General features: G+C 32.2%; 3 protein-coding genes across 4 annotated transcripts; 2 read left to right on the top strand and 1 right to left on the bottom strand.

Moving 5' to 3' along the window:
- Window positions 1–2,043: 2,043 nt before the first annotated feature.
- LOC108847192 (uncharacterized) lies at window positions 2,044–5,098 on the bottom strand. Its single transcript, XM_018620380.2, has 10 exons — window positions 4,611–5,098; window positions 4,277–4,498; window positions 4,040–4,198; window positions 3,828–3,942; window positions 3,390–3,514; window positions 3,190–3,271; window positions 3,004–3,115; window positions 2,769–2,926; window positions 2,581–2,701; window positions 2,044–2,512 (listed from the first exon to the last, which is right to left on the bottom strand). Exons 3-8 carry the CDS (start codon window positions 4,050–4,052, stop codon window positions 2,825–2,827), a joined length of 549 nt encoding a protein of 182 aa, XP_018475882.1. The 5' UTR covers window positions 4,053–4,198; window positions 4,277–4,498; window positions 4,611–5,098; the 3' UTR covers window positions 2,044–2,512; window positions 2,581–2,701; window positions 2,769–2,824.
- Window positions 5,099–10,993: 5,895 nt separating this feature from the next.
- LOC108844200 (flavonol 3-O-glucosyltransferase-like) lies at window positions 10,994–13,554 on the top strand. 2 transcript variants are annotated; one of them, XM_056987795.1, is made up of 2 exons: window positions 10,994–11,584; window positions 12,478–13,554. In XM_056987795.1, the coding sequence occupies exons 1-2, from the start codon at window positions 11,101–11,103 to the stop codon at window positions 13,365–13,367; spliced, it is 1,374 nt and encodes a 457-aa protein (XP_056843775.1). In that variant the 5' UTR covers window positions 10,994–11,100; the 3' UTR covers window positions 13,368–13,554. The 2 variants fall into 2 exon arrangements, with proteins under 2 accessions (XP_056843775.1, XP_056843774.1); XM_056987794.1 differs by having other exon boundaries at window positions 10,997–11,593.
- A 5,451-nt stretch (window positions 13,555–19,005) lies between these two features.
- On the top strand, window positions 19,006–23,249 carry LOC108844363 (flavonol 7-O-rhamnosyltransferase-like). The gene is made up of 2 exons (XM_056989331.1): window positions 19,006–19,442; window positions 21,778–23,249. The coding sequence occupies exons 1-2, from the start codon at window positions 19,412–19,414 to the stop codon at window positions 23,091–23,093; spliced, it is 1,347 nt and encodes a 448-aa protein (XP_056845311.1). The 5' UTR covers window positions 19,006–19,411; the 3' UTR covers window positions 23,094–23,249.
- The last annotated feature ends 2,554 nt before the right edge of the window (window positions 23,250–25,803 follow it).

Raw genomic sequence — 25,803 nt, 5'->3', positions numbered from 1 at the left:
ATTTAGGCAGTGGCATGTGATGGTGAATATTAAGAAATTCCAGTTGATATGATTTCTTTTTTGTTTTGGTTTCACAGAAAAAAAAACAACTTTTCTTCATTGAAAAATTCATGGGCATTAATAAACCTATCGATTCACATTGAATGTACCTCTGCCTGACGTGATTTCATAAGATTTTGAGAGAATCAAGAGTATATGAACAATACATAATAGTTGATCTATAAATTAATTTTGAACCAATTCTTATGATAACAGATTAATTTCAACGGAGTGAACTGCATTTGTCGTCAGGTTGTCAAGTTTTAAGGTAATTTACTTTTATTTAAAATGAAAATATTAATTCAACGGCAAATATTGGTAAATATTGAGGAAAACTCAGGATTAAAAAGTACAAAATGTACTTCTTTTTTAATAGATCAAAGATGGTTTATAAATCGGCTCAAATCCGATTACAAATTAAAAACTAGGTTACAAAAAAACAATTGAAAACTAAACAAAACCGGCCCAAACCTAATAACTCTACGTCTCTTATTCACAACTGTCGATCTCTTTCAACTATCTCCACCGCTGAGTCGAATCTCTTGACGTACATATAGCTTCTTTTTTTCAACTAGATTTCTTCCTTCTCCTAGACCGTAATATTAAAAGGTTAGTTTCTCTTGTTGTCACAGTTTTACTCTCTTCCAAATCTTGAGCTCAAGATTAAGCTCCGTTCTTTCTAGGGTTAACACAAAATCCGACATTTTTATTCTTTTTGCTAACTCGAGTAATTAGGGTTTTATTATGAGTAGTGTGTTCTCTGATCTTCATAAAGTATATATCAATCTTTCTTCTAAAAGGTTCATCAAATCCCATTTAAAATTTCTGTGACAGACTCTAAATTAGTTTCTTAAATCCGACAGAAGATATGCAATGTCATCTACACATCCACATCCTCTCTACTATATCCAAAGAGGATCCTTCACGAATCTCTCAACTGCCTGGGTTGCTAGTGGACTTCACGCGCCACCACAAATGAAGCCAATGTCAAACCCTAACGTTCATCACCATCTGGCACACAATACGGAACCTCACTTCTCTATAGCTGAGCATATATATTCTGATTTCGATCAAATCATTCACATGAGGATGACTTGGTCTGCGGCGGTGCAGCCGTCGTCTCTGCCACTACCGTCTCCACAAATGAAGACGTCGATGATTAAGAAGAAACGTGGTCAGACATAATAACAGCTTAAACAAAGATCAAAGTATCAAAACCCATGTGACCGTCTCAGAATTAATTGAAACACTCTTTTATATATACTAGATTCAATCTCTGCGCTACGCGCGGAAAAATGTTGAAATTGTTTAGTTCAAGATCATAAGTTGTGTGTTTTATTTGGTTTTTGCTTATTCTATTGCACTCAAATATTTGAATTATGGTAGATATTAAGTGCATGTAAAAAATGAAATAGTAATAACGTAAATATTGTAAGAAAGAGTTATAGTATTCTGAAAAATAGAGAATTTAATGTTGTCCATCATAAAGGAATAACCTGCAATAGATTATAATTTAGTTAGTTAACTTTATTTAGATAGATATGAAACAATTGATGTCAAAAGTTAACACATGAAGACCCTAACTTAAAAGAAACGACATCTAGAAAAATAGTAACCTCAACTTATTTGCTAAGTTCTATTATGTTTTGTTTGGAAGTTGACATCAAACAACAACACGTATGACTACTCATACCATGTTTGACTAATCAATGTATGTTTCAAGGCAGCTATTAAAATGATCACATTAAGTCCAAATTATATTCTACCATATCTAGCATTATTAAAATGATCAAAGATAACCTAAGAAATCAGTGTAGCAAAAGTATGAAAAATGAAATTATTACCAAGCCAGCTAAAATGATGCAAAGACAAACTGCAAAAGTGGAATGAAAAAGCTTCGGTGAAGCATATGTATGAAAACAAATTATTACCAAGACAGCTGTGTTTAAAAAAAAAAAAACCAAGACAGCTAAAATAATGGAAAGAGAAACTGCAAAAGTAAAATATAAAAAAGCAGTCTTTTAATAAACCAAAACCAGAACCTCACAATTATTAACCACCAAGGCAAAGTCTGAATGTAAAAATGTGAGAAAGCATAGTTTTTTAGTGAAACCAAACTAATACTTCAAACATATTAGCCACATTTGGCACGTTTAGCTTCTCCTGTCTCAGCCGTACCAGAACCCCTTTTCACCCTTTCTTCAGCAGCTTCTGCATTCCCAGTAGAAGAACCATTCTCATCAGTTCCCAACTCCAAAGTTCCATCAGCAGCAGGGACAATCACATTTTCTCCGATGCCTACTTCTGGTGCTGGAGCTTCAGGAGGGTGTACCTTTGTGACAGTCAAAGCTATGGTCTTGCCGGTGAGATTGTGATTGGCAATCTTCACACTGAACTTGTGAGTTTGCCCAATGGTGGCGATGAGAGCTTCTGGCACCGGCACTACGTAATCATCGACCAAGCTTTCGTTGGCCTGCAATAAATTTAATTAAACACTTGAGAACACATTAGAAACTACATGATGGAGAGGTTCGTGATTACATCAAAGTAGCTCTCAACAAATTCCGAGGCTTTCCTCCCAGTCAACTCACGGCCAGCATCACCGAGAAGCACAAAGGTGGCGTGGTCAGTGTTGTCATACACAGAGAGCTTGGTAAGGTACCTATGGAAACAGAGTATCAACACAGGAAGACAAATATATAAGTGATACAAAAAACTTTAACTCTTACTGGGCTACACCGGTGACTTCAGCTTTTCCACATTTCTTACACATAAGTGTGGTGGTCTATTTGGTTGCCTTAGTCTTGCACTCACCGCATGCTATATAATACCATGCAGATGATGGCACAACACCATCAATAGTTGTGGTGCACTCAAACCAAGCGACCTGCAGTATTGTAATTTAGTTAGCATAAACAACAAATGACATCACGATATATGTGTTTAAAGTATGAGATGCTGTACCTTTGCTCCTCCCTGCTTCATGTATGAGAATAGTTCCGCAATAGTAGCTTTCTCAGCCTTGGTGACAATATCGGCATTCACCCTGGTAGCAACATCCATGTTTGAACTCAACCTGTCAAAGATAACAGACAAAAAACTAAGTAAGACAAAGTTTTTAAAATGAATATTTGACAAAGAAATACATACCAAATCAGATATTCCCTGGTTGGTTGAACATCCCGGTCAAAAAACACACGAGAAGGAGACAGGGTGCTGAGAGTAAAAGCGCCTGGAGTATAACCAGAAAAAACCAAGTCTCAATAATTTGGAAAAAAAGAGAAAATCATTCTCAACCCCTAATGTGACTAAACTACGTTTGTCAGGGATCCTATTAAAAAAATTGTTACCTCCAAGTCGCTTTGGGTTTAAAGTGGTCACCAGAATAACACTTGGAGTGTTTCCTTGCGCTTTGAACTTCAGGCAGAAATCCATAGCAGCTTTGTCCCATAGGCAGAGCTTCATCACAGGACCACTGCAACATAGAGGAACCGACAGAGTTAATGGAAACTCTTAAGACGAACAATACTCTTTAGTCACCATCGTTCAGAAAGATTAACATAATATTCGCCAACAACAGAACAACTTCTTGATTTCAAAACTACATTGGGACAATTCACAAGTCGAAGCAGATGAACATTTATTCAATTTCCTTCATCACCGATAAAGAAACACAGAAACACGACACAATTCCATAACTACAATTCACTCCTAAACTACACATTGAATTTAAAATTATGTTGACTTTGAAATCTATTAAGACTCAACACAACTCTTTTGTCACGTACCCATGGGTTTGAACGTGAAGCAAGATACGTCGCGTAGAAGCTATCTCGGCCTCATCAAGCACCATACCTTCACTCAGAGGCTTGCCATTCACTAGCTTCATGTGGCCAACAAAATCTGCAAGAGGAGAAAACAAAGTTAATAGCCTATATATTATACAACCAAGACCGCAAGAATCAAACATATACAACCATAAATTACAAAAAGAGCTTACCATGAAGATCCATCTGCAGGTCACAGGCCGGTTCAAACTCAGCATATCCATAGAACCGGAACCGGTCTTCAGGAATCTGAACCGAACAATCCTTGACAGGGGAGAGAACAGAGTTCCATGAGAACGTGATGGTCACGTCTTGTTCAGCAACCCGGTACCCTATCAATAACAAAAGAACATCGGATGTTAGTCTTTTAATTGAGCAACATAATTAAAAAAAAACATGTCCTAACAAACCTGTTCATCAATCAGAAGCATCTCTAGACCAATAAGTGTCTTCGAGTGTGGGTTCCGAGCTTCCCATAAATGAATAAGCCGAAACTTTAACTCAGCTTCCTGAGGACCGAATTTCACATCCGCAAAGGACAACACTGGAGCGGGTTTTGCGGAGTGGACACCGGATTGACCCATACGCCTGGTGGGCACGTCGGAGGACAGGACGGCCTTGCAGGGGTGGTCCTGAGCATAGCAAGGTGAAACATCCGCTTAGGGCCCCCAAATTTTTTACAAAAATTAGTATGGAAAAAGGCCCCCGATTTGCAAAATTTTTTTTTTTTTGAAAATTCCTTACTAAATTGTTTAGGGTCTCCACCATAGCAGGAGACAGCTTTGGCTGAAGAGTTACCGGCTCCGCCGCTCTGGTTGTTTGGTACGGCGGAGGAAACACCATCCTTTCCGGGAAAGCCGGACCTAGCATTGGCGGAGGAGTCACCCTTACTGCCAGTCTCTTTTTTTGACGCGGCGGAGATAGCACCGTTAACGCCATCAGCTTGCTTGGACATCAGAGCGCCGGAGTTGCTCTTGGAATTCATCGAGTGAGAGATTTTCTGTGTGGATGAAAAAAGCGATCAAGAGGAAGGGGTGAAGAGAACATATATATATATATACACATGGATGGAGTAAACCGAAACGAAGCCATAAATGGGGATTTGATGGAGGATTGATTGTAAAAGATGGAGTTATGCGGAGGTTTAATCTATGATCGTTTCAAAAAAGAAGATGAAAAGTCGAGGGTTGGAGATATCGATGAAGAAGGAGACGAAGAATCTGGATGTTGATAATTGAGAGTGCGTCTTTCACCAGTTGGGCTTATGGGCCAACTATTGTTTGATTTCAGTTTATCACAAATAAGTTAAAAAACCCAAACCAAAATGACGTGGAAGATAAACAATTTCTGATTGGTTGATTAAAATTGCTGAGGTGGATAGCCTAGGTGATGCTCATATTGGCCTTTTAATTAGTGTTTGATATATAGATGTCATTCCACTATCTCGTAATCAATAATATAAGACTTTTTTTTGGGTTCACCCCCTAGGGTGAATCTAAAGTTTCACCAACCAATAGGAATTAGTTATTTTAGATTGAATATCTTTTGAAAAAGAAAACAAAATAATTGTCAAGTTATATTATGTTTTAAAATAAAAAAATAAAAATAAATAAAAGTAATAGCAATTGTATAAATGTATTTTAAAAAACTATATATAAATCTTAAGGTTTAGAATTTATCTAAAGGTTTAAGATTTAGAATTAAAAAATTCAGTGTTTTTATGATTTAGAGTTTGATATTTATGAATTAGAGTTTATGATTTATCCAAGGGTTTAAGGGTTACCCAAGAGTTTAGGGGTTAGGATTAGGGTTTAGGGTATAGTTTTTTGCTGGCGGATTTAAAATTATTTTTCAAAAATTCATTTTCTGTTAATTACTATTTTTATTTATTTTCCATTTATTTTAAAAACATATGCTATTTGACAATTATTTTGTTTCCTTTTTAAAAGATATTCAATCTAAGATAACAAATTTCTATTGGTTGCTGAACCTAAAGGTTCACCCTAGAGTGAACCCTAGCGATTTTCAATTATTATTTTGTCATTTAGTAGTGCTGTACCACAACTTAGCCAACTATATCCCGTGCAAGTCAAAATGTATAAATTTTATACAATTTCATATCGTAAGATACTTCATTTTAATATATCTAAGGTAAGCAAAACAAGAGATTAGGCTTAGAGTTTAGCTTTTGGCTACTAAAACTTCTTGACTATTTTTGGCTACTAAAACTACTAATAAAATTTATGACACCAGAGAGAGAAAATCTTTTATGTTTCGTCAAAAAAAAGAAAATTATGTTGGCAGAATTTTCTACCAAACAAAAATACGTGTGGACCATATTTTAATAGAATTATTAGATTCTGATCCGTCCTTTAAAGGGCGGATATATTTTTTTGTTTTAATTTAATTTTCAAATTTGTGTTTTTTTGTGTATAAATTTTAATCAAAATATATTTTATTAGCAACTTAAAAATTAATCATGTATACGTTCGGTTAGGAAACCGCCAACCCACGGGGTTCAGTTTTGTTTTGATTAAAAACTATGATCCGCACAACCCGCAAACAAATAATTTGTACCAGAACCCGCCTCATTTAATTTTACGGTTATCCGTGGGTTATAAATTTTTTAAAAATAATTATTTAATTTAATTATTATAAAAATATAAAATAAAATTTATAGAAAAAAATTATATATTTTTAAAATTTAAAATTGTTTTTCAAATTATCATATTTTAAAAAAGTGTTTACTTTTCTTTTTATTTTTATTTTTATTTATTAAATACTTTTCAGGTTGGCGGGTACCAGCAATCCAAAATTTACCAACCCGCGCCCATCCCGAATAAAATACTCATTATATTTTCCACCATAAAAATAAAAATTAGAAGCAGAAACAAATACATATATTTGCGGTTTAAACTTCCAACTCCAAGTGTATTAAAAGACCCATAATCTGGCAGTTTGACAGTTATCTAAATTGATCTAATGTGTATTAATAGAATTGATGATTAAATGGAAGTTATAAAATTTAAAAGGTGGACATAACATATATCAATAGAGTGGGTATATTATTTATGTTTTTTAATCATATTTGTGTTTTCCTTTATAATCATATTTTTGTATAAATTTCATTCAAAATCTATTTTAACAATTTAAAAGTTAATCGACATACTTGTTATCATATTTTTTATTATTTTATAAAATATATTTTGATTAAGATTTATATACAAATATGATTACAAAGTAAATTACAATATAAAATTAAATTACTAAAAGAAAATTAAAACAAAAATATATCCATTTTTAAAAGGGATCAGAATCTAATAAATAAAATAAAATATCAGTGGCCTGATGGCAAATGTTGTTGGTTAAATAGGGTTTTGTAATTAATAAGCTTGAGACTATTCTATACAACAAAAGCTCGTATGCCAAAAAGAAAATACAACAAAAGCTCGTTTTGCATTTCAATTAAATTTATCTTTTTTTAATGAGTGGCATAACTGTAATTTACTTCATCATCCTCCCATAATTTTTTTTAGGGTTTCCACTTTGTAAATCTATTTTCATGGTGGTCATCAACTATTTCCCTGTAAATTATCAAATTGTTGTGTGATTACGTATTAGTTATGTCTCAAATACATAGATCTACCATAAAAGATCAGTTTTAAACATTCAAAACTCAAAAAATAATAATTGCAACCTTCGATTTCCTCCGCCCATGACGAAATCACCACGGCCAATATCTCGTAGACGCTTAATCTGATGCCTTACCCGTGAACATGGCCTTTGTCTTAATTTTTGTAGTCACAGACCATTAAGTGGAATAAATTACTACACAGTGATTTCATAAACCACAGATGGATATAGCTTGTACTCTGTTTTTGTGTCTGAGTTCTGTATTTGTTGGTTACTGATAAATTAAATGATGATCCCTTTTTTGAAAGAAGACGTGATAAGTGTTTTTGTTTTTGGTAGAGAAAATTGTAAAGTGATTAATGTTTTGATATAATTAGACGTAGTTATATAATTTTTTTTTAATTGGACACAACATATATCAACTGGTCAAACAGCAAAATTAATAGAATAGATACATGCTTTTGTTCTTCTTTTATTCTAACTACGCAAGTACTGTAATGAGAATCAAGATAGATGAGTACTCTGAGAGCATTTCTAATGGGGTCTAAACATCTATATATGTATATATATATATATATTACATATGTGTATGTAGTTGTAGGATTCATAATTTTGTGGAAAATCCAACCCAAAGTTTCTTAAAACCATATATGTATATGTATATACTATAGATGTGTATGTAGTTTTTTTTTGATAAAAGATTTTCTTTTAAAAAGTAGGAGAATGCAAAAAGGTACAAGCAATGCTCAGTGGGCTTAAGTAGCCATTACATCAAAAGAACCCAATATAAATAGTGAAAACCTAGAAAATACAAGAAGGAAGAACCCAGAGCTCAAGTCCAGGAGAACTTTCTACATTTAAGTTAACGGAGAGTCGATGATCGACAGAGAACCAGATTCCAAACATATGAGAGGAGTGGAGCCTCTTGCCGAATACTAGCTATCCTTCTTCTTATGATTTAATCAATCTCCACAATCAGCGAAAGAACATAGCGAAAGAGGTTACGATGTAGCTGGCTGTTTTTTCAGTCCATATGATATAAATCGTTGCTTGCGAAGCAAGGAGGAGTATTGTTCTAGCAGTTTTGTTCCCCACAAAGTTTCGTAGCTCAAGTAGAATCTCTTCCCATAATATGGATGACGAGAAGCGCAGCCTCTGTGAAGAGGATAGCCAGACATCCCAAGAGAAGCTGCAAAAAAAGAGATGCGATCGGGATTCAAGAGAGTTGTTGCATAACATGCACGATTTCAGAGATGGCTCCCCATTGGAGTAAGTGATCTCGAGTGGGTGATCTATCGAGAGCCATCAGCCAAGTAAGAAATCTATGCTTCAAAATTCCTCTAGAGAACCATACTTCTTTGTACCAACCCACCGAAGGTTGCTCATGTCTCAATAGATTGTAGACATCCCTAGTCTAGTAAGATGACTTTTGTGAACCGCCCGGGCACCAGAGGTAAGAGTCTGAATTCTCTGTGATTGTCAAAGATAAGAGAAACGTGTAGAGCCTTACTTGCTTGTCGGATCTTGCAGAAGGAAGAGTCAAATGATCGATCTCCCAAAGCTCCGCCAGAGTCAATAACGAGAGAATACATGTTCTACCAACAGAGTCGTATAAATGTGTATGTAGTTGTGGAGTTCATAATTTGTGGAAAATTCAATTTCTTAAAACTTTGGGGTTTAAAAATTTTGTGTTGAGTTTTACACAAAATTATGAACCCATAACTACATACACATATAGTATATGTATACACACATATAAATGTTTAGAACTCCAGTGGACTATTGCTGAATGTCATCCATACAATAATAGAGATCTGTTACCTGAGAGAAAAAGATCTTTTATGTTTGAAAAAAATTTCTACCAATTGAAAAATACGTGTGGATCATATTTTAATAGAATTACCGACATTCCTATATATAAAACGGAAGTATCAATACATGGGCTTTTTGCCCAAATCATAACATTTATTTTTGCGACTTCCCGACAAATTAGGAGATTGGATTCTACGTAAACACACTTATGTCATCAATCAGAGCCTCTACAAGATATGTGAACCACGAATTTTACCTACCACAACAACTACCACTAATTAGTACGTACTCCTATTATTTATTATTATCTTATCATGGAAGGGCCATGCGAAACACATGTTACATTTCATCGAGAAAGTAGAAACTCAACATTAACTACGTACTCAATGCTACTTTTCCTACTATTGTACCTACATTTCGTTTCCTCTTCTGAAATGATAATTATTTCTTCTTTTTTTTCTGAAATACTCAATTTGTTACTAAAAACAGATACAAATATCCTGTTAAATAAAATCGTATAATATTTTCTATGAAAAAAATACATGTACAAATGAAGAAACATGTCCTTTCACCAAAATCATTACAATGACAAGGAAATAAATATTTTGTTTCTTGACCAATTCGAAATAACAAAATGTCAAATAATCTTATATATGATATGATATATTTTTGTTACGTCAAACATAGAAAGTGATTGGAAAAGGCAGCCATACTCGTATTTGAGGCAGGTAAGAGCATCTCCATCCTCACTCCATAATTTACTCCATTTATACGGTAAATGGAGTGGAAAATGGAGTGATGAACAAAAAATAAAGGCATTACTCCATTTATAGAGTAGTGCCTTTATTTTTTGTTCACTACTCCATTTCTCATTCCATTTACTCTATAAATGGAGTAAATTATGGAGTGGGGATAGAGATGCTCTACGCAGTGCCGTCCCTAAATATTTGGAGGCCTAATGCAATATAGAAAATTGTGGCCTTTATGTATATTCTTAAACAACAAATATTTTAAACCCTTTTAAAGTTGGTTGTTAAAAAAAACAAATATTTTTAACCATTTTAAATATGATATATCATGTTTTTTTTACATAGGGAAAATTGATTTAGTTTTATTCATAATATCTATTATGAAATAAATTAGGTTTGTAGTTGTTGTATTATTTACAGGTTTATATTAATTATAATAAGTTTTGAAAAATATTGATAACTATGAAAGGTAAAAACACGATTATAAGCTCAGCAATGATTTTTTTATAGAAAGAGACTAAGAAGATATATATATATATAAATTATTAGAAGTTTAAAGGAATAACAATGAATATAAGATTGAAAATCTTTATAGTTTATCTAACTAAGTCTTCAAACACATGTAACATATAAAATGAATCATCAATTAGTATTTAGTTTATACATGAATTAATGTTTGTGGCCCTAAAAATACTTAAACTAATTGTGGCTTAAAGCTGAAGCTTCATATGCTTTATGGGGAGGGACTGGTCTGCAGGTAAGACAAAACTGATTTATTTTCCAAAAAATATATTTTAGTATTAATATACACGTGTACTTGTCATTTAAATTTTGTTTTCATCATCAACATATTTAATAACAGAGTATTTTTTAAGCAAAAACTAAAAAAAAAAGTTAAGGAGAGACATGTATTAATTACCAACCAACCACCATTTACGAGCTTTATTGCTCGGTGACTCATCACTGAGTAAGCCATTCCACTCTCCTATTTATTGCTGTGTCTCAACCCCCTTGTCTCCTCGTACTCACAAGTCACAACCATGGCCAACACCAGCGAGCAGCCAACCACAGACTCCCACGTAGCCATTCTCGCGTTCCCCTTCGGCTCTCACTCCCCTGTTCTCCTCGACGTAACACGCCGTCTCGCCTCCGCCTCTCCCACCACACTCTTCTCCTTCTTAAACACCGCTAAATCCAACTCCTCATTGTTCCTCTCAGATCTTCCATCGAACATCCGAGTCCATGAAGTCGCCGACGGCGTTTCGGAGGGATACGTATTGTCCGGAAGACCACATGAGGCGTTCGAGCTGTTTATCGTAGCGGCGCCTGAAAATTTCCGAAAAGCGGTCGCGTCCGCGGAGAGTGACGTTGGTAAGAAAGTAACGTGCTTGTTAACGGATGCGTTCTTCTGGTTCGCTTCGGATATGGCGGCAGAGATGAAGGCGACATGGGTTGCGTTTTGGGCAGCCGGACCAAACTCGATGACTGCTCATCTCTATACAGATCGCATCAGAGATGCCATAGGTGTGAATGGTAATAATAAAAAGAGAAATTGCACCCAGTGACCTAAAAAAAAACCAAAATTAAATCAGTAACCAAAAACACTCTCTCTGTCCCCTTTTCTATTCCTATCTCTCTCTACCATCTCTCTAAAACCCTAATTTTGTTTTTGTTTTTGGTTATTTAACAAAGAAGTCCTAATAAAAAAGACTACAAAATTTAGCAAAAAAATAATAACTTTTTTGGCACAAAAATAATAATAATTAAAATGACTAAACTACCATTTATGTTTTCGTCCTTAGTAATTAAAAGAATATAAGTTACTTAGTTAAAAAAGGTTCAATTCGGTTTAGTTTATTTAGGCTCAATAAAATCAAACTAAATTAGTTTAATTTGATTTAGTTTTATTTGTGTTTGTTCAGCTCAGTCGAGTTGAATTTTTAGTTTCATTCTAGTTCACCTATAAAAATATAATTTCTAAAAACATAAATAAATCATCATTTGAGCTAAATCTTTATTCTCCATATTTAAATATAAAGCAAAACATCAAAATTAAAATGTAGAATATGTAATTCAATATTTTATATTAATTTTCTTCAAAACTAATATAAATATCATAAATAATTTCTGATTTTGATGTTAATGTTCTAGATTCATATTTTTTTATTTTTAGTGGTTTTTACTCTATCAATTTAGAAATAAGATGTATACAATTATGTTAAGTTTTTTTTAAAATAAAATTATGTTAAGGTTAAGTGGGTAAATATATCAATTCTTAATTTTATTGGCTTCGGCTGGGCGGTTTGGTTTGATTCGGTTCTTTTTTACCCACCTCTGACTAAAATTGTGATTTGAAGATTGTGCAGTATACATGTGTGTATATATATATATGGTATTGATTTTGATTCCTTCTACAGAAGTAGATGGGTGTATGGAGGAGACACTAGGGTTTATCCCAGGGATGGAGAAGTACAGAGTCAAGGACACACCAGACGGAGTTGTGGTTGGGAACTTAGACTCTGCTTTCTCAGACACGTTGCACCGAATGGGTCTTGCTTTACCTCGTGCCGATGCAGTTTTCGTCACTTCATTCGAAGAGTTGGATCCTACATTAACCAATAACCTCAAGTCAGAGTTCAAACGTTTCTTTAGCATTGGTCCTCTCGCGTTGTTATCATCTACATCTCAAACGGAGACACCGGTGCAAGATCCTTATAACAGCTTGGCTTGGATCAAGAAGCAGGGGACTGCTTCTGTAGCGTACATTAGCTTTGGTACAGTCATGACGCCGCCTCCTGGAGAGCTTGTGGCGATAGCGGAAGGATTGGAATCAAGCAATGTTCCGTTTGTCTGGTCGCTCAAGGAAAAGAACATGGTTCAGTTACCAAAAGGGTTTTTGGAACGGACAAGAGAGCAAGGGATAGTGGTTCCATGGGTTCCGCAAGTTGAACTGCTGAAACACGAATCAACGGGTGTGTATGTGACGCATTGTGGATGGAACTCCATGTTGGAGAGTGTGTCCGGAGGTGTGCCGATGATTTGCAGGCCGTGTATTGGTGATAATGGACTCAACGGAAGAGCAGTGGAGGTTATCTGGGAGATTGGAATGATGATTATCGGTGGAGTCTTTACGAGAGATGGATTCGTGAAATGTTTGGATCAAGTTTTGGTTCAAGATGATGGTAAGAAGATGAAGAGCAATGTTGAGAAGCTTAGAGAACAAGCCCACCAAGCTGTCTCTGCGAAAGGAAGTTCCGTTGAGAATTTCAAAGGATTGTTGGATGTAGTTGTGAGCACTTTAAATTAAAAACATATTTGTATTGATGGTAATAACAGTAACAGACTTAAAACTGTTACAAAGAATTGTATGGATGTCCACCATAGCTGCTTAATCCTATGTTCTAGAAAGGTTCTTAATCTTATCATTGTATTTCTATATAAGTATTGTTGTCCATGAAATAATATTAAAAACAACCATTTCCGTTTTTCTTTTATTTTTTGTATCAACACATTTTCTTTTATTTTTTGTATCAACACGAAACCTTAATCGTCTGAGCAACATTCAAATACACGAAACCATAAAACAATGAGCAAATCAAGATATCTTTGTTGGGAATAATGAAGAATCTATTTAATGTCACTAAAGTAATTAATGAATCTATTTTATGTAATTTTAGTTTTTTCCAAAATTAATGAAGTAATACATACTCTTAATTATATGTTTTCCATGTATTTTTCAAAAGTAATAAAATATTTCCTAAACTAAATTCACAATAAATTCAATATAAATATTTTAACTTACCTATTTCATAGTAATATTATAAACATTAATAAACATCAATAATATACACAAAATATTTATGTAACAATATAAGTTACATTTTGTCTCATTCTCCCCACAACTCACTTTACTCTTTTCTTTTATGAACAACTTCTTCTTCTTTACCTACATACATAGATTACATGCATCATTATAATCATTCATCAACTTACAATGTATACAAAATAATTTACTACACATTATCATAAAATTTTGATCCATAAAAAAAACAAAATAAAAATTTGTATGACTGCACATGTCATATTATAAAAATGGTGGTGATACAATTGAGAGTTTACAAGACAAAATAAAACTAAACAATATAAAATTACTATGCTTTTAAATGTTATTAAATAATTATTTAACATAGGTAATTTTTTAAAACATATATTATCACTTAGACAAAATAAATATTTATTTACATAAATAAAAACAAACATCCACAAGGGTGTGGTTTAAATGTACACAAACTTAAGTCCATTTATAATTTCTTATCAGTTACATCAAATTTAATTTTCATTTTATTTTCTTATAAATTGAAATCTTAATACATATATGTTCCAAATTTAATAAAAGTTAACAATCATTTTATCTTCATACAAATGTTATATCTAATGTCTCATTTATAAATAGCATGTTAATTCATAATTGTCTATTTCCGTACTTTTCGCTTAAAAAAATTGTTCGCTAATATACCTTAGACATAGATCTTATTATATAAATGTTAGTTTTTTATATAATACCTAATACCGGTGATACATTTTACGCTAAAATGCTTAAATTTAAAATTGAGTACAAGTATAACATTTACATTTACAAATACGGCTACATTTAAAAATATATCATTAAATACAAACACAATTAAATACTCGCGCGATCTCCTTTTCTTTTTCAACATACTTTTTGTTTTGTTTATTTGTATTTCTTAGTATTTTCATCTTAAATTTCAATATTTATGAAGCCCATCTTAAGTCTACTGTTTTAATCGTAGACATTCACAATTGCTGCTAGAAAACAAATAAAATTAATTGATATTCAAATAATATATAGAGTTTGTCATCTAAGTCATACAAGTAAAAACATCTATTCATTGATAAGAAAAAGAAAAAACGTGAGCGGTGATTAGATTGATGATAAAATAGAATGTTTTTGAAGAGCGGAACCATGCAGTACTAGTTCTTTACAATATACTGAACAAACATCATATTAACATATTGTTATATATATATATGTATTTTGTCTTCAACAATCTATTCATGTACTTAATAATATTTGTATTTAATAAAATGAAAATTATTTACAAAACATATCATGGTTAAGAAATATGTTTATTAGTTGTTATAATGTTTTTTTTCTTTTTTTTGTAAACTGTTACTTATAATGTTTAGTGCGTTATAGTTGAACAATCTAATGCGATGAATATTAAGATATATATTTAAGAGAAAACAGCACTAAAAAATCTTGAACTTTTAAAGTAAAGTCAAAAGAACTTTTAACTAAATTTTAGCCATTAAACTCTAAATTATTTTTAATATTGGTCATTTTAACTCCTAATTTATGTTGACTAAGCCATTTAGAAATTCTGAAATAAATATTTGGAGCAAGATTGATGGCTATATGGGTCATTTTAACTCCTAAGTTATGTTAAAGAAAACTGAAAAGACTGAAAGAAATATCTGGAATAAAAAACATGAAAGAATTTTCAGATGAAAACATAAATAATAACTTATTACTATAATATTTTAATAATGCATGTATTAATAAATAATTATATTTTTATGGACATATTGGCAGGCGAAACACCTAGTGTTTAGATTATCTTGGTATAAGTGATGGTGTTCTGAAATTATTGTACTGATATTTCTGAATCCTGATATTATACTCCCTCCGTTATCGAATAAGTGTCATTTTGACACAATTTTTTTGTTGCTAAAAGAGTGTCATTCTCGGAATTCAATGCAATTGTTTTGATATATTGCCAATTCTAACCTCATATTAAATTGACCAAATAATCGTAAAATATGAAATTCTAAAAGTCATTTTAATTATAGTACTCGTAAATCGTCAACGTAACATTTATCTTCTGAGTTTTTTTGTTGATTAGTTAAGATCTATAAAAAGCTTTGCTAAATCAATGTTACACGTTTAAGTGCTTTGGTTTCTAAAATGCATTCAATTATTTCAAGACTATTGACCAAACTAAATACAACGATGATAAATAATTACAATAAATAAATCTGTAAATAATTGAAGTTATTAAGGGTATAAGTGAATTTTAACCAGTTTTCTTAATTAGTGTGCAATGAGTCAAAATGACACTTATATGATAACAGAGGGAGTATATATCTTGAGTTGCGACACAAGATCAATATAATACTTTTACAAATAAACATACATATAATAAGTGGGATCTTTAATTATACTTCATTTTCTATTTTAAAATGAAGTTTGAAATGAAATCCCCTCCAACAATATTTCATTTTGTACATAAAATAACGTATAATTTTATTTCAAAAATAAAATAATAATTATTCTTAGTACTAATTTCATTTTTGAATATAAAATTAGAATAAAATTAAAATTTGAAATTATCGTTATAGTGTTAAAAATGGAATGTAATAAAAAGAGTCATTTACACTATAGGACAGTTTCTGAGTTTTTATTACAAAATAGAGCAGTTATTGCTCCTAAGGCAGTTTATCATGATTACAAGCTAACTATCACTAACTAAACTTATTCTTCTAACAAAATGGGTCCCACAAATTTGATCTTATTTTCTCTCTCTCTTTAATGGTCGATATGTATGGACCATAATTTCATCTTTAACTTTTTCATCTTTTTTTTTTCTCTTTAATGGAAGATTTGTAATGAAGATCTGTAGTAACCATAGTTTTATCTTTAATTTTTTATCCTCTTTCATCAGCGAGCACTGAACGGCCACACCATTTTTCATTGATAGAGCTCTGTGTGAAGCTGTTGTAAATAAAAATTGCTCTCTGTGATTGCTCGACGGCGAGCTCCTAAGACGAATCACCACTCCGCTGCCTCATTTGTCATCGAAAAAGAAAAATCACCTCCGTCGTGTTCATATCTACTGTCGTCGCCGTCTAGAATCCTTGTGGGTCGTCCTCTCCGTCATAGAGTGGAAGCTTGGAAACAACAATGGTCAAAATTCTATTTTTTTGCACATTTGGTCCTTCAATTTTTTTTTTCATTTTGGACTTCAAACTTTCAGATATGCAGAAATGACCTTTGATTTTTGTCCCAAACTTATTAATGTGCATTTTAACCTTTGTTATATGCAAATAAGCACAACTTGTTTTTCTATGGGCTATGATTCATTTATTGTGTACATTGTTGTAACGATATATGTGTACATTATAACTTTTGAAGCCATTTGATGTGTACACTACGGCATACACAAATGCTTTATCATCCACATGTCCAGTGTTGTACACATGTACATTACCATATTTATGTACGTCCAGTGTTGTACACATGTACACTACCATATTTGTTGTACACATGTACGTCACCAACTAAACATGTGCACTAATTTTCTCTTTTTAAGTGTAAGGATAAGAAAGTGTGATTTACATTAATGGAATGAGTTCTCATTTTTGAGTGAATGTTTGTTTAGATCATAATACCATAAACATTGATATTATATTTTCTATCTTGTCTATGTAACTAGATTAATATTATGTACCCCATATTATTGTATACATGTTTCAAACATATGTGTACATAAATAATATATAAGAATGTACATATGTACACAACAACGATTGTTCACATGTACACATATGTTACATATATTTGTCCATTTCATTTGCTAGGGTCTAAAATGCAATGTGTGTACATGTGTACAATCGTTTGTCAAATGAAATGGACAAATATATGTAACATGTGTACATGTGTATAATCGTTGTTGTGTACATATGTACATTTTTATATATTATTTATGTACACATATGTTTGAAACATGTATACAATAATATGGGATACATAATATTAATCTAGTTATGGAATGATATTGTTGAACACATAATTTAGGTATGGAAATGATACTTGTAAAGTACTCAATGTGTCAAGTATCGCCAACATGTACAAATATATAACAATGTCTACATGTACAACATTATACAAAAGATCACATGTACACTGATTCATCTGTACATTGCTTAAGTTATGATATTTGTTAATTTAGTGATTTTGAATATAGTTGCTAAAAAGATGCACTTAGAGATTTTTAGTACATATATATTTTCCATTCATTTGATAGGATCTAAAATGAAAATTTGAAAATTTTGGATTAATTTATGAGGACTTATTTGCAAGTCTGAAAATTTTAGGACAATAGTAAAAATAACTAAAATTACAAGGACCAAATATAAAATTTAAGGAAACTTGATTTCAAGGTTCAATAATGGCGTTCTAATATGGGATGTAGCAGTGGCTTCCCTTTATATTCCACCGGAGACACATAGGGAGGCTGAGATAACCACAAAGACCTCTAAAGATACTGTGGAAGAGAGGTTAAGGACAACAACGTTGAAGCTTCTCATCGGACTTGAAAGATTGCAAAAGAGAAGATCCGTGTAGAGGAAAGGAGACAGAGTACGGCGACGCGAGAAGACATTAACGTCATGATTGTAGCTTGAATCTATCACACTGTTAACATCGTTGTATACATGATTATACTACCATCAGAGATATACCTTGACATATCTCAAAAGATAGAGTTAATAATAAAGATGTTGATTATAAACATATTTTTTGAAAAAAAATTCTGAAGAAAACAACAATCATTATACAAAAAAGTAAAGAACTTGAGAAGAAAAAATGAAAAAAAGAAGATATGTGGGACCCATTTTATTTTGTCTGCTAGAAGAGCTGTGATTAAATCCCGTAGAAATCAGATATCAATTAGTTACAACTTTATTTGGTTAGGTTATAACTATAAAGTGAATCTATGTTAAGAAAAACTACCCTACTAGCACAAACTGTCCTAAGATGTAAAATAAACTCAGAAACTGCTCTAGAGTGTAATTCTTTCTAATAAAAAGGGAGAATTTAACTTTCTCTATTCTCTTCCTTAGACTTTTCACATAGAGGAGATGAGTTTAAAGGTTTTGGATCCAGCGTGGAATCTAGTTCTGGCATAGATGGCTCCTACAGAATTTATGGCTGCCCTCTTACTCCAGTCAATCACATCTCCTTGTGGTGATTTATTGGCTTTAGGCTCCGGCGATGTTGATGTCGGTGTCTTCCCCGGTGACGTTGTCTGACTCTTCTCCGAGTTAGCCCAAGTTTCTTCTGATCTTCGCTTCAGGCTATTTTGATTAATTTTGTGCTTTTATTTCTAAGCATGAAATTGTCTCTCGCATAGAAAAATCTTTTCTTTCTTTTTATGGCTCGTTGGGTGTTTTTCCTCATGGTTTTGCTTTTGGTTTCAGTGGAGTGACTTCTCCATTGTGAAAATCCGGCAGTTAAAATATCATCTTATTTCAATCTGTTCCGGTGGATTGATGGAAAACTGCTCTAACGACAACTTTCAAGGTTCTTTTTTCTAAGAGCATCTCCAACCTTATGCTATATTTGCTTTTATACTCTAAATAGAGTAAAATTATTTACTCCAACCTATCTCTATTTTTTCCCCTAAAATAGAGATTTGCTATTTTTACCTCTATATTTAGAGGAAAAAATAGCATTCCTCTATAATAGAGACATGCTTTTTTATTTGCAAAATAGTCTTTTAACTTTTTGTGATTATAATTAAAATACATATTTATGGACAAATATAATACTTTTTACATATAATATCACAGTTTTTGTTTACATAATAGTTTTAAATTTCAAAATTATAAATAATCATAAATAAAAAATACAATAAATTTATTCAAAATTAAAAAAAAAATAAAAATTAACAAATGATATTTGATGTTTTATATTCAACCAAAACTAAAACTAAAATTTAACTATTAAAATTTTTACATAGCTTTAACATATTAATAAAAATATTTAAGCTCAGCCTAAATATTATTCAATACTTATTTCACATTTCGAAATGCATTAACAAATCATTTATGTTAAAATATAGTAATATTGATGGTTATATAATGTCTATTTTATTTCATTTTATTTTATTATATATGATAGCTTTTTGTAATAAAATTTTTATTTAAATAATATTGTAATTTTATGAAAAATAAAAAATTACAATCATTGGGTGAATTTTCAACATGTATAAAGTAGAAGGTTAAAATAATAAAATAATCTTTTAAGAATATTCCTTTTTAGAGGAAGAAATAGAAAAATATATTGGAGAAAAACTCCTCTCTATTATAGAGTTCCTCTATTATAGAGAAAAAAATAGAGAAATACATTGGAGATGGTTTAACCACTATTGTATTTATGAACAATGTAGTAATGCATACATAATACATAGAATTAGAACACAATTTTAGTTAAAACCATGTATGTATGTGATATTTATCTTAATATAGGTTATATTAATATGTATGTGCTTAATGTGTAAGAGCATCAGCAGCGTTTGAGTTCTTCCAACACAAATTCTTATGTCTTATATTTATTTTTTTAACTTAATTCATTTATCTGAATAAATTTTAATACCTAAAAGTCAATTACACAAATAAAAAGATAATACCTGTAAAATTAGGCTTTTCCATGTTTGTAACATTTCTCTCCGAAGAGCCATATCTCATTTTTTTCACTTTAAACAATTTTTTTTTTTTTTGCTGAGAGATTTACATAGAACTTACCACTAATGGTGCTCTAAGTCAATTACACAAATGAAAAGATAATACCCGTAGAATTAGGCTCTTCCCATGTCTGTAACGTTACTTTGGAAAGAGCCATATCTCATCTTTTCACTTTTTAAAAAAATATTGTATTTTTATTATTTCTTTTGCTGAGAGACTTAGATAGAACTCACCACTAATGATGCTCTTGATTTAGAGAAACTATCTATGAGATATCGACTTTATGTTAGTATTTATTTTATTATATCATAATAACCGAATCTATGTTTGTTATATTGTCATTATAAGTTTGATCAATATACATAGAATTTATGTCTTTTTTAAGAAAAGGAACACGCTTTTTTTGTTTTTATTGAGAATATTTATCTAGTTAAAGATTACTACAAAATTGAATTTATGGTGTTGAGACTTTGGAATATATAGAAAAATTCAAAATTTTCGTTTTAATTGAACTTGTGTTGGTTGATATCGTTGTAAGTATAGTATTTTTTCTTTCATTATTGATTTGTATTAACTATACGGTTTAGTGCTTGTAATTTATTTATAAGAGACGAGGCTTCGTACTTTTGTTTGTTGAATGCATGTTCTTTTCGGTAACTTTCGATTTCAGTAATTTCAATGAGATTATTTTGTTTTAAGTAATTTCACCAGAACAAATTATGAAACTAATATTCTAACTTTTAAGATAAACTTTTATAGAATAACCAAATTACTATTTTGTCATATATATAAGTAATTTAATATTCGGTTTTAAACTTATCATAATAATTTTTTATTATAATATATATTAATAAGTAACTATAACATTTATTATGTATGCATGTGGTAGAAAATATAGTACTAAAAAGTAAATGTTTAAACGCAAAATGTGCGAATTAGGGACAAGCCAGCAGTAACAAAAATATTAAAAAATGAAGATACGAGATCTAAACAAAACATATTAATGATTGTGTGGTAAAAAAACCTAACTCGTGTACCTAATTCTGCACAATGTAGTTGGTCTAACGAGTGGTTCAAGTGACATGACAAAATTATTTCGTTGTATATAATAGAGATCTATTCGTCTATCTTCATTATTACAATTTACAAACTACAAATTTTTTTTTAAAAAGTAATAATAAAAAGAATCATGACAACAATGAAGAAGCCACACATTCTCGTGGTACCGTTTCCACAGTCCGGCCACATGCTTCCACATCTCGACCTCACTCATCAGCTTCTCCTCCGTGGAGCAACCGTCACAGTCCTCGTCACACCTCAAACCGACCCTTATCTCGACCCCCTCCGTTCTCTTCATTCTCCGGAACATTTCAAAACACTAGTCCTTCCTTTTCCTTCTCACCCTTCCATCCCTTCAGGCGTCGAAACACTCCAGCAACTTCCTCTAGAAGCTTTGCCTCACATGCTCGAAGCACTCTCCGGTCTCCACGACCCTCTCGTTGACTTCCTGAACCACCAGCCACCCTGGGCTCTTCCCGACGTTATCCTGGGAGGCGCTTTCCTCAGCCCTTGGATCAACAAAGCAGCTGATGCTTTCTCTCTAAAGTCTATTTATTTCTTGCCCATCAATGCTCACATGATCTCCATCTTGTGGGACGTAGAACATAGAAGCTTTTTCGACGAGATGGAGGCTGCCACGACCGCAAGCTACGGCCTCGTCGTCAACACTTTCTACGAACTCGAGTCCGAGATGGTAGAGTTTGTCAGAACCAAATACCTGACGCACCACCGCATTTGGACGGTGGGACCGTTACTCGCCGTTAAAGCGGGAGCTGACCGCGGCGGGCAGAGCTCCCTCCCGGCGGAGAAAGTCTTGGCTTGGTTAGACGCGTGTAGCGAGGATAACTCAGTTGTTTACATAGCTTTCGGTAGCCAGATCCGGCTCACGGAGGAGCAAACGGCGGCTCTAGCGGCGGCCTTGGAGGCAAGCGGCGTGCGTTTCATATGGGCCGTGAGGGACGCAGCCAAGAAAGTGAACTCTGGAGATAACTCCGAGGAAGATGTGATGCCGGCGGGGTTTGAGGAGAGAGTTAAGGACAAAGGTTTGGTCATAAGAGGATGGGCCCCACAGACGATGATTCTTGGGCATAGAGCCGTTGGATCGTATCTGACACATTTGGGCTGGGGTTCGGCTCTAGAAGGGATGGTCGGGGGAGTTGTTATGCTTGCGTGGCCGATGCAAGCGGACCATTTCAGCAATGCGGAGATGCTCGTTGACGAACTAGGAGTTGCGGTGCGAGTGGGAGAGAACAAAGACTCGGTTCCGGACTCGGGAAAACTCGCTAGGGTTTTGGCGGATTCGGTGAAAGATGATTTTCCGGTGAGGGCTAGGTTTATGAAGCTCAGGGAGAAAGGTATGGAGGCCATTAAAGAAGGTGGGAGCTCGTACAACAACTTGGATGACCTTGTTGCAGAGATGTGTGTGTGATATTAATGTATTATGTTACTTTCAAAAAATAATTGTTTACGAAAAAATAAGCTTCACGGTTAAAATAATTTCGTGTTGTTGTTTTGTTTTCTGGGGTTATTCATTTTTAATAAGTGTTTCCCTTAAGGAAAGAATAAACAAATGGGATAAGAAACATGTTCTTGTATTTTTTTTTTTTTTGTGAGAAAGGGTTTTTCTTATAACTTAAATGGTCAAAAAGTCAGTTTTGGGTTTCCCCCGTTACAAAAAAACTTATAGAGGAAAGAGATTTGGGCCTAGCTCTAATGAAATACAATTGAACCTTAATGACAAAAGAGGGGAGAGATCGGTGGAATATTGATCGACTTTTGATCCATGATCACGAGGGAGTTAGCTATCAAGCCATTGTTGGAGCATCTGAGAAGAGAGAGTATGTTCTTGTATTTTCCAGTTAATTATCTAAAAACTTTTTATTTGACAATTATGTGTGTCTTCTTGGTTTGTGCATTCATCATAATATGTACTAGGTGGTTTCTCCACGATTTCGCGGTATTAACATTGTACAAAAACTATACTCCTTCCGTTTTTATCAGCTTTAGTAAATTTAATTGTAGTCTTGATCATCATTAATATGGCATTGATGCTTACATATGTAAAATAGATGCTTTTCTATATCTAATAATTTTTGAAAAATTTAAAATTTAAAAATCTAAAAAGTGAAAATTGATAAATATAACTAATAATAATAAAATATATTTACTATGAAATTATAAACAGTACTAAATATTACCACATAAAATAGTTACTTTTTAAAAATAAACTAAATAAATTTTAAATATAATTTTTAGAATTTTATAAAATTTATATAATTAAAATATTATAAAGTAAGATAATATATAGATTATTAAAATAAAATTAATTTCTTTGCAATAAATATAAAAATCCTTATAACCAACAAATTTAACTAACCTTTCTATGAGTTTTGTGGTACAAAATATTAATTACTAGAGCAAACCCGCCCTACGGACGGGCGAATAAAGATAATTAGCATAAACTCTATTTTAAATGTTTAGTTTACTTTTAGCTAGCTAAAAAAACATATTTTAGGTTAAGATTCATAACTTTTAACAATTCATTTTAGAAAATATATACTGTCTAACTATTATAAAATTGTAAAAATAAAATTATGTTTTTCTTTTTATACATTTTAGAAAACTAATAATTTGACAATGTAAAAAAAAATAACTTATTCATTACAACTAAAAAATATTTTAAGATAGATGAATAGATAATATGAAACTATCATTGCTCTTTATACATACACATGTTTTTTGGGGAACAATATACATATACCTGTTTGTTTTTTTTTTTTTTTGACGACAAACGGCTATTCGATTACTCAAATTGGAGGTGGTCTGGGTAACCAGACCAGAATAGAACAACAATAAAAAATAACTCCCTATGAAAGGATCTAGCTGTCATAGCTAAAAATCTGAGAACTGATTGCACGCTCGAGGAACATAGGAGATATTGAAGTCCGGGAAACATATTAGTAATGTTTCCATCCTCTCCAATTCTGTGGCAAAGCTTGGCCAAGCATGAGGCTCCTTAATCATGGCAATCAGGTCCTTGCAGTCTGTTCCAAAGCTCTGGCATGTCGAGTGTTGTAGCATATTCTCCATTGCCGATCTCAATGCTTCAAGTTTCCGAATGCAAAGCTGATTCCTGTCTGGGGAGATTTCGTGCTCCTATGAGTTGATTCTTCCCGCCACTTGTTTGTTATAAGGACAATTCTGCTAAATAGCACTTTTATATGTTTTTGTCACAAAAATGCAAAGAAAGAAGAAGATGACCAAAATATTTTATTTAAAAGGTCAAAAGACTTTTATACCCTAGATATAAAAATAGAAAAATAAAAAATATTATTTTTTATATTTTCAGATTATGTTTTTCAGATTCTAATTTTTTTTATAAAATTTTTACTTTTTGGAATTTTTCGAACATGTTTTTTTATTTTTTCAAATTTTCTTTTTATAATTCGAAAATAATTTTTGAAATTATTTTTCATATTTTTATTTTTAAATTTTAGTATTTTTTTTTTAAAAAAAATTTAAACCTTAATCTCAAACCTCTCCTTAACTCTAAACCCTAAGGTTTGAATTAATTAACCATAAGGATATAAATGTAAACTAATCTTTTTAATGAAATATTTTGATCATTTTTTTTTGTGTGCTATATTTGTGACAAAAAACTTTTTTTTAGTGTTATCTTAGTTATTTTCTCTTGTATAAATCTTATATGTATCATTATATAGAAAACAAAGTTAACCATGTTATCAGAATAATTGAATAGAAAATTTAAAATAAATATTACTGCCTGACTTATAAAAGACACTCTTTACAATAGTTTTATTATTGCGAAAACGTGTTGTTTGTTTATAATTGTATTGGGTTCCTTGACTTCTTGTTTGATTTTGAATAGTGTTTTGAATGATTAGTGGGGGTTTATGGCATGTTTCTGTTTTAAGTGCCCATTTGAATCGCTGCATAAGTTTAACGTTTCATTTTTTTTGAGTCGTGTGTAGGCTTTCGTTTGGTTGTAATGTGTGTTATTTGTTTTTTCAAAAATGATTTGCGCCAGGATGTGATTGTCGGAGGTCAACGAATTAGATCCGGTGTGAGTGATATTAAATGCTTTCGAAGCTGATATATAGTACACAAATATTGGAGTA

Source organism: Raphanus sativus, chromosome 6 (genome assembly GCF_000801105.2).
Source record: "Raphanus sativus cultivar WK10039 chromosome 6, ASM80110v3, whole genome shotgun sequence".
NCBI lineage: Eukaryota > Viridiplantae > Streptophyta > Magnoliopsida > Brassicales > Brassicaceae > Raphanus > Raphanus sativus.
Note: the sequence above shows the minus strand (reverse complement) of the source record. Positions and strands in the feature narration are given on the sequence as shown.

What these genes read in the sequence shown, in the direction of transcription:
- LOC108847192 (XM_018620380.2), bottom strand. An exon ending in AAACCCAAAGCGACTTGGAG is followed by an intron (nt 3,272 to 3,389) that starts GTAACAATTTTT and finishes GTTATACTCCAG; the next exon opens with GCGCTTTTACTCTCAGCACC. An exon ending in ACCAGGGAATATCTGATTTG is followed by an intron (nt 3,116 to 3,189) that starts GTATGTATTTCT and finishes TATCTTTGACAG; the next exon opens with GTTGAGTTCAAACATGGATG.
- LOC108844200 (XM_056987794.1), top strand. Translation starts at nt 11,101, where the DNA reads ATGGCCAACACCAGCGAGCAGCCAACCACAGACTCCCACGTAGCCATT. An exon ending in AGATGCCATAGGTGTGAATG is followed by an intron (nt 11,594 to 12,477) that starts GTAATAATAAAA and finishes TTCCTTCTACAG; the next exon opens with AAGTAGATGGGTGTATGGAG.
- LOC108844363 (XM_056989331.1), top strand. Translation starts at nt 19,412, where the DNA reads ATGGAAAACTGCTCTAACGACAACTTTCAAG. An exon ending in CTCTAACGACAACTTTCAAG is followed by an intron (nt 19,443 to 21,777) that starts GTTCTTTTTTCT and finishes TTTTTTAAAAAG; the next exon opens with TAATAATAAAAAGAATCATG.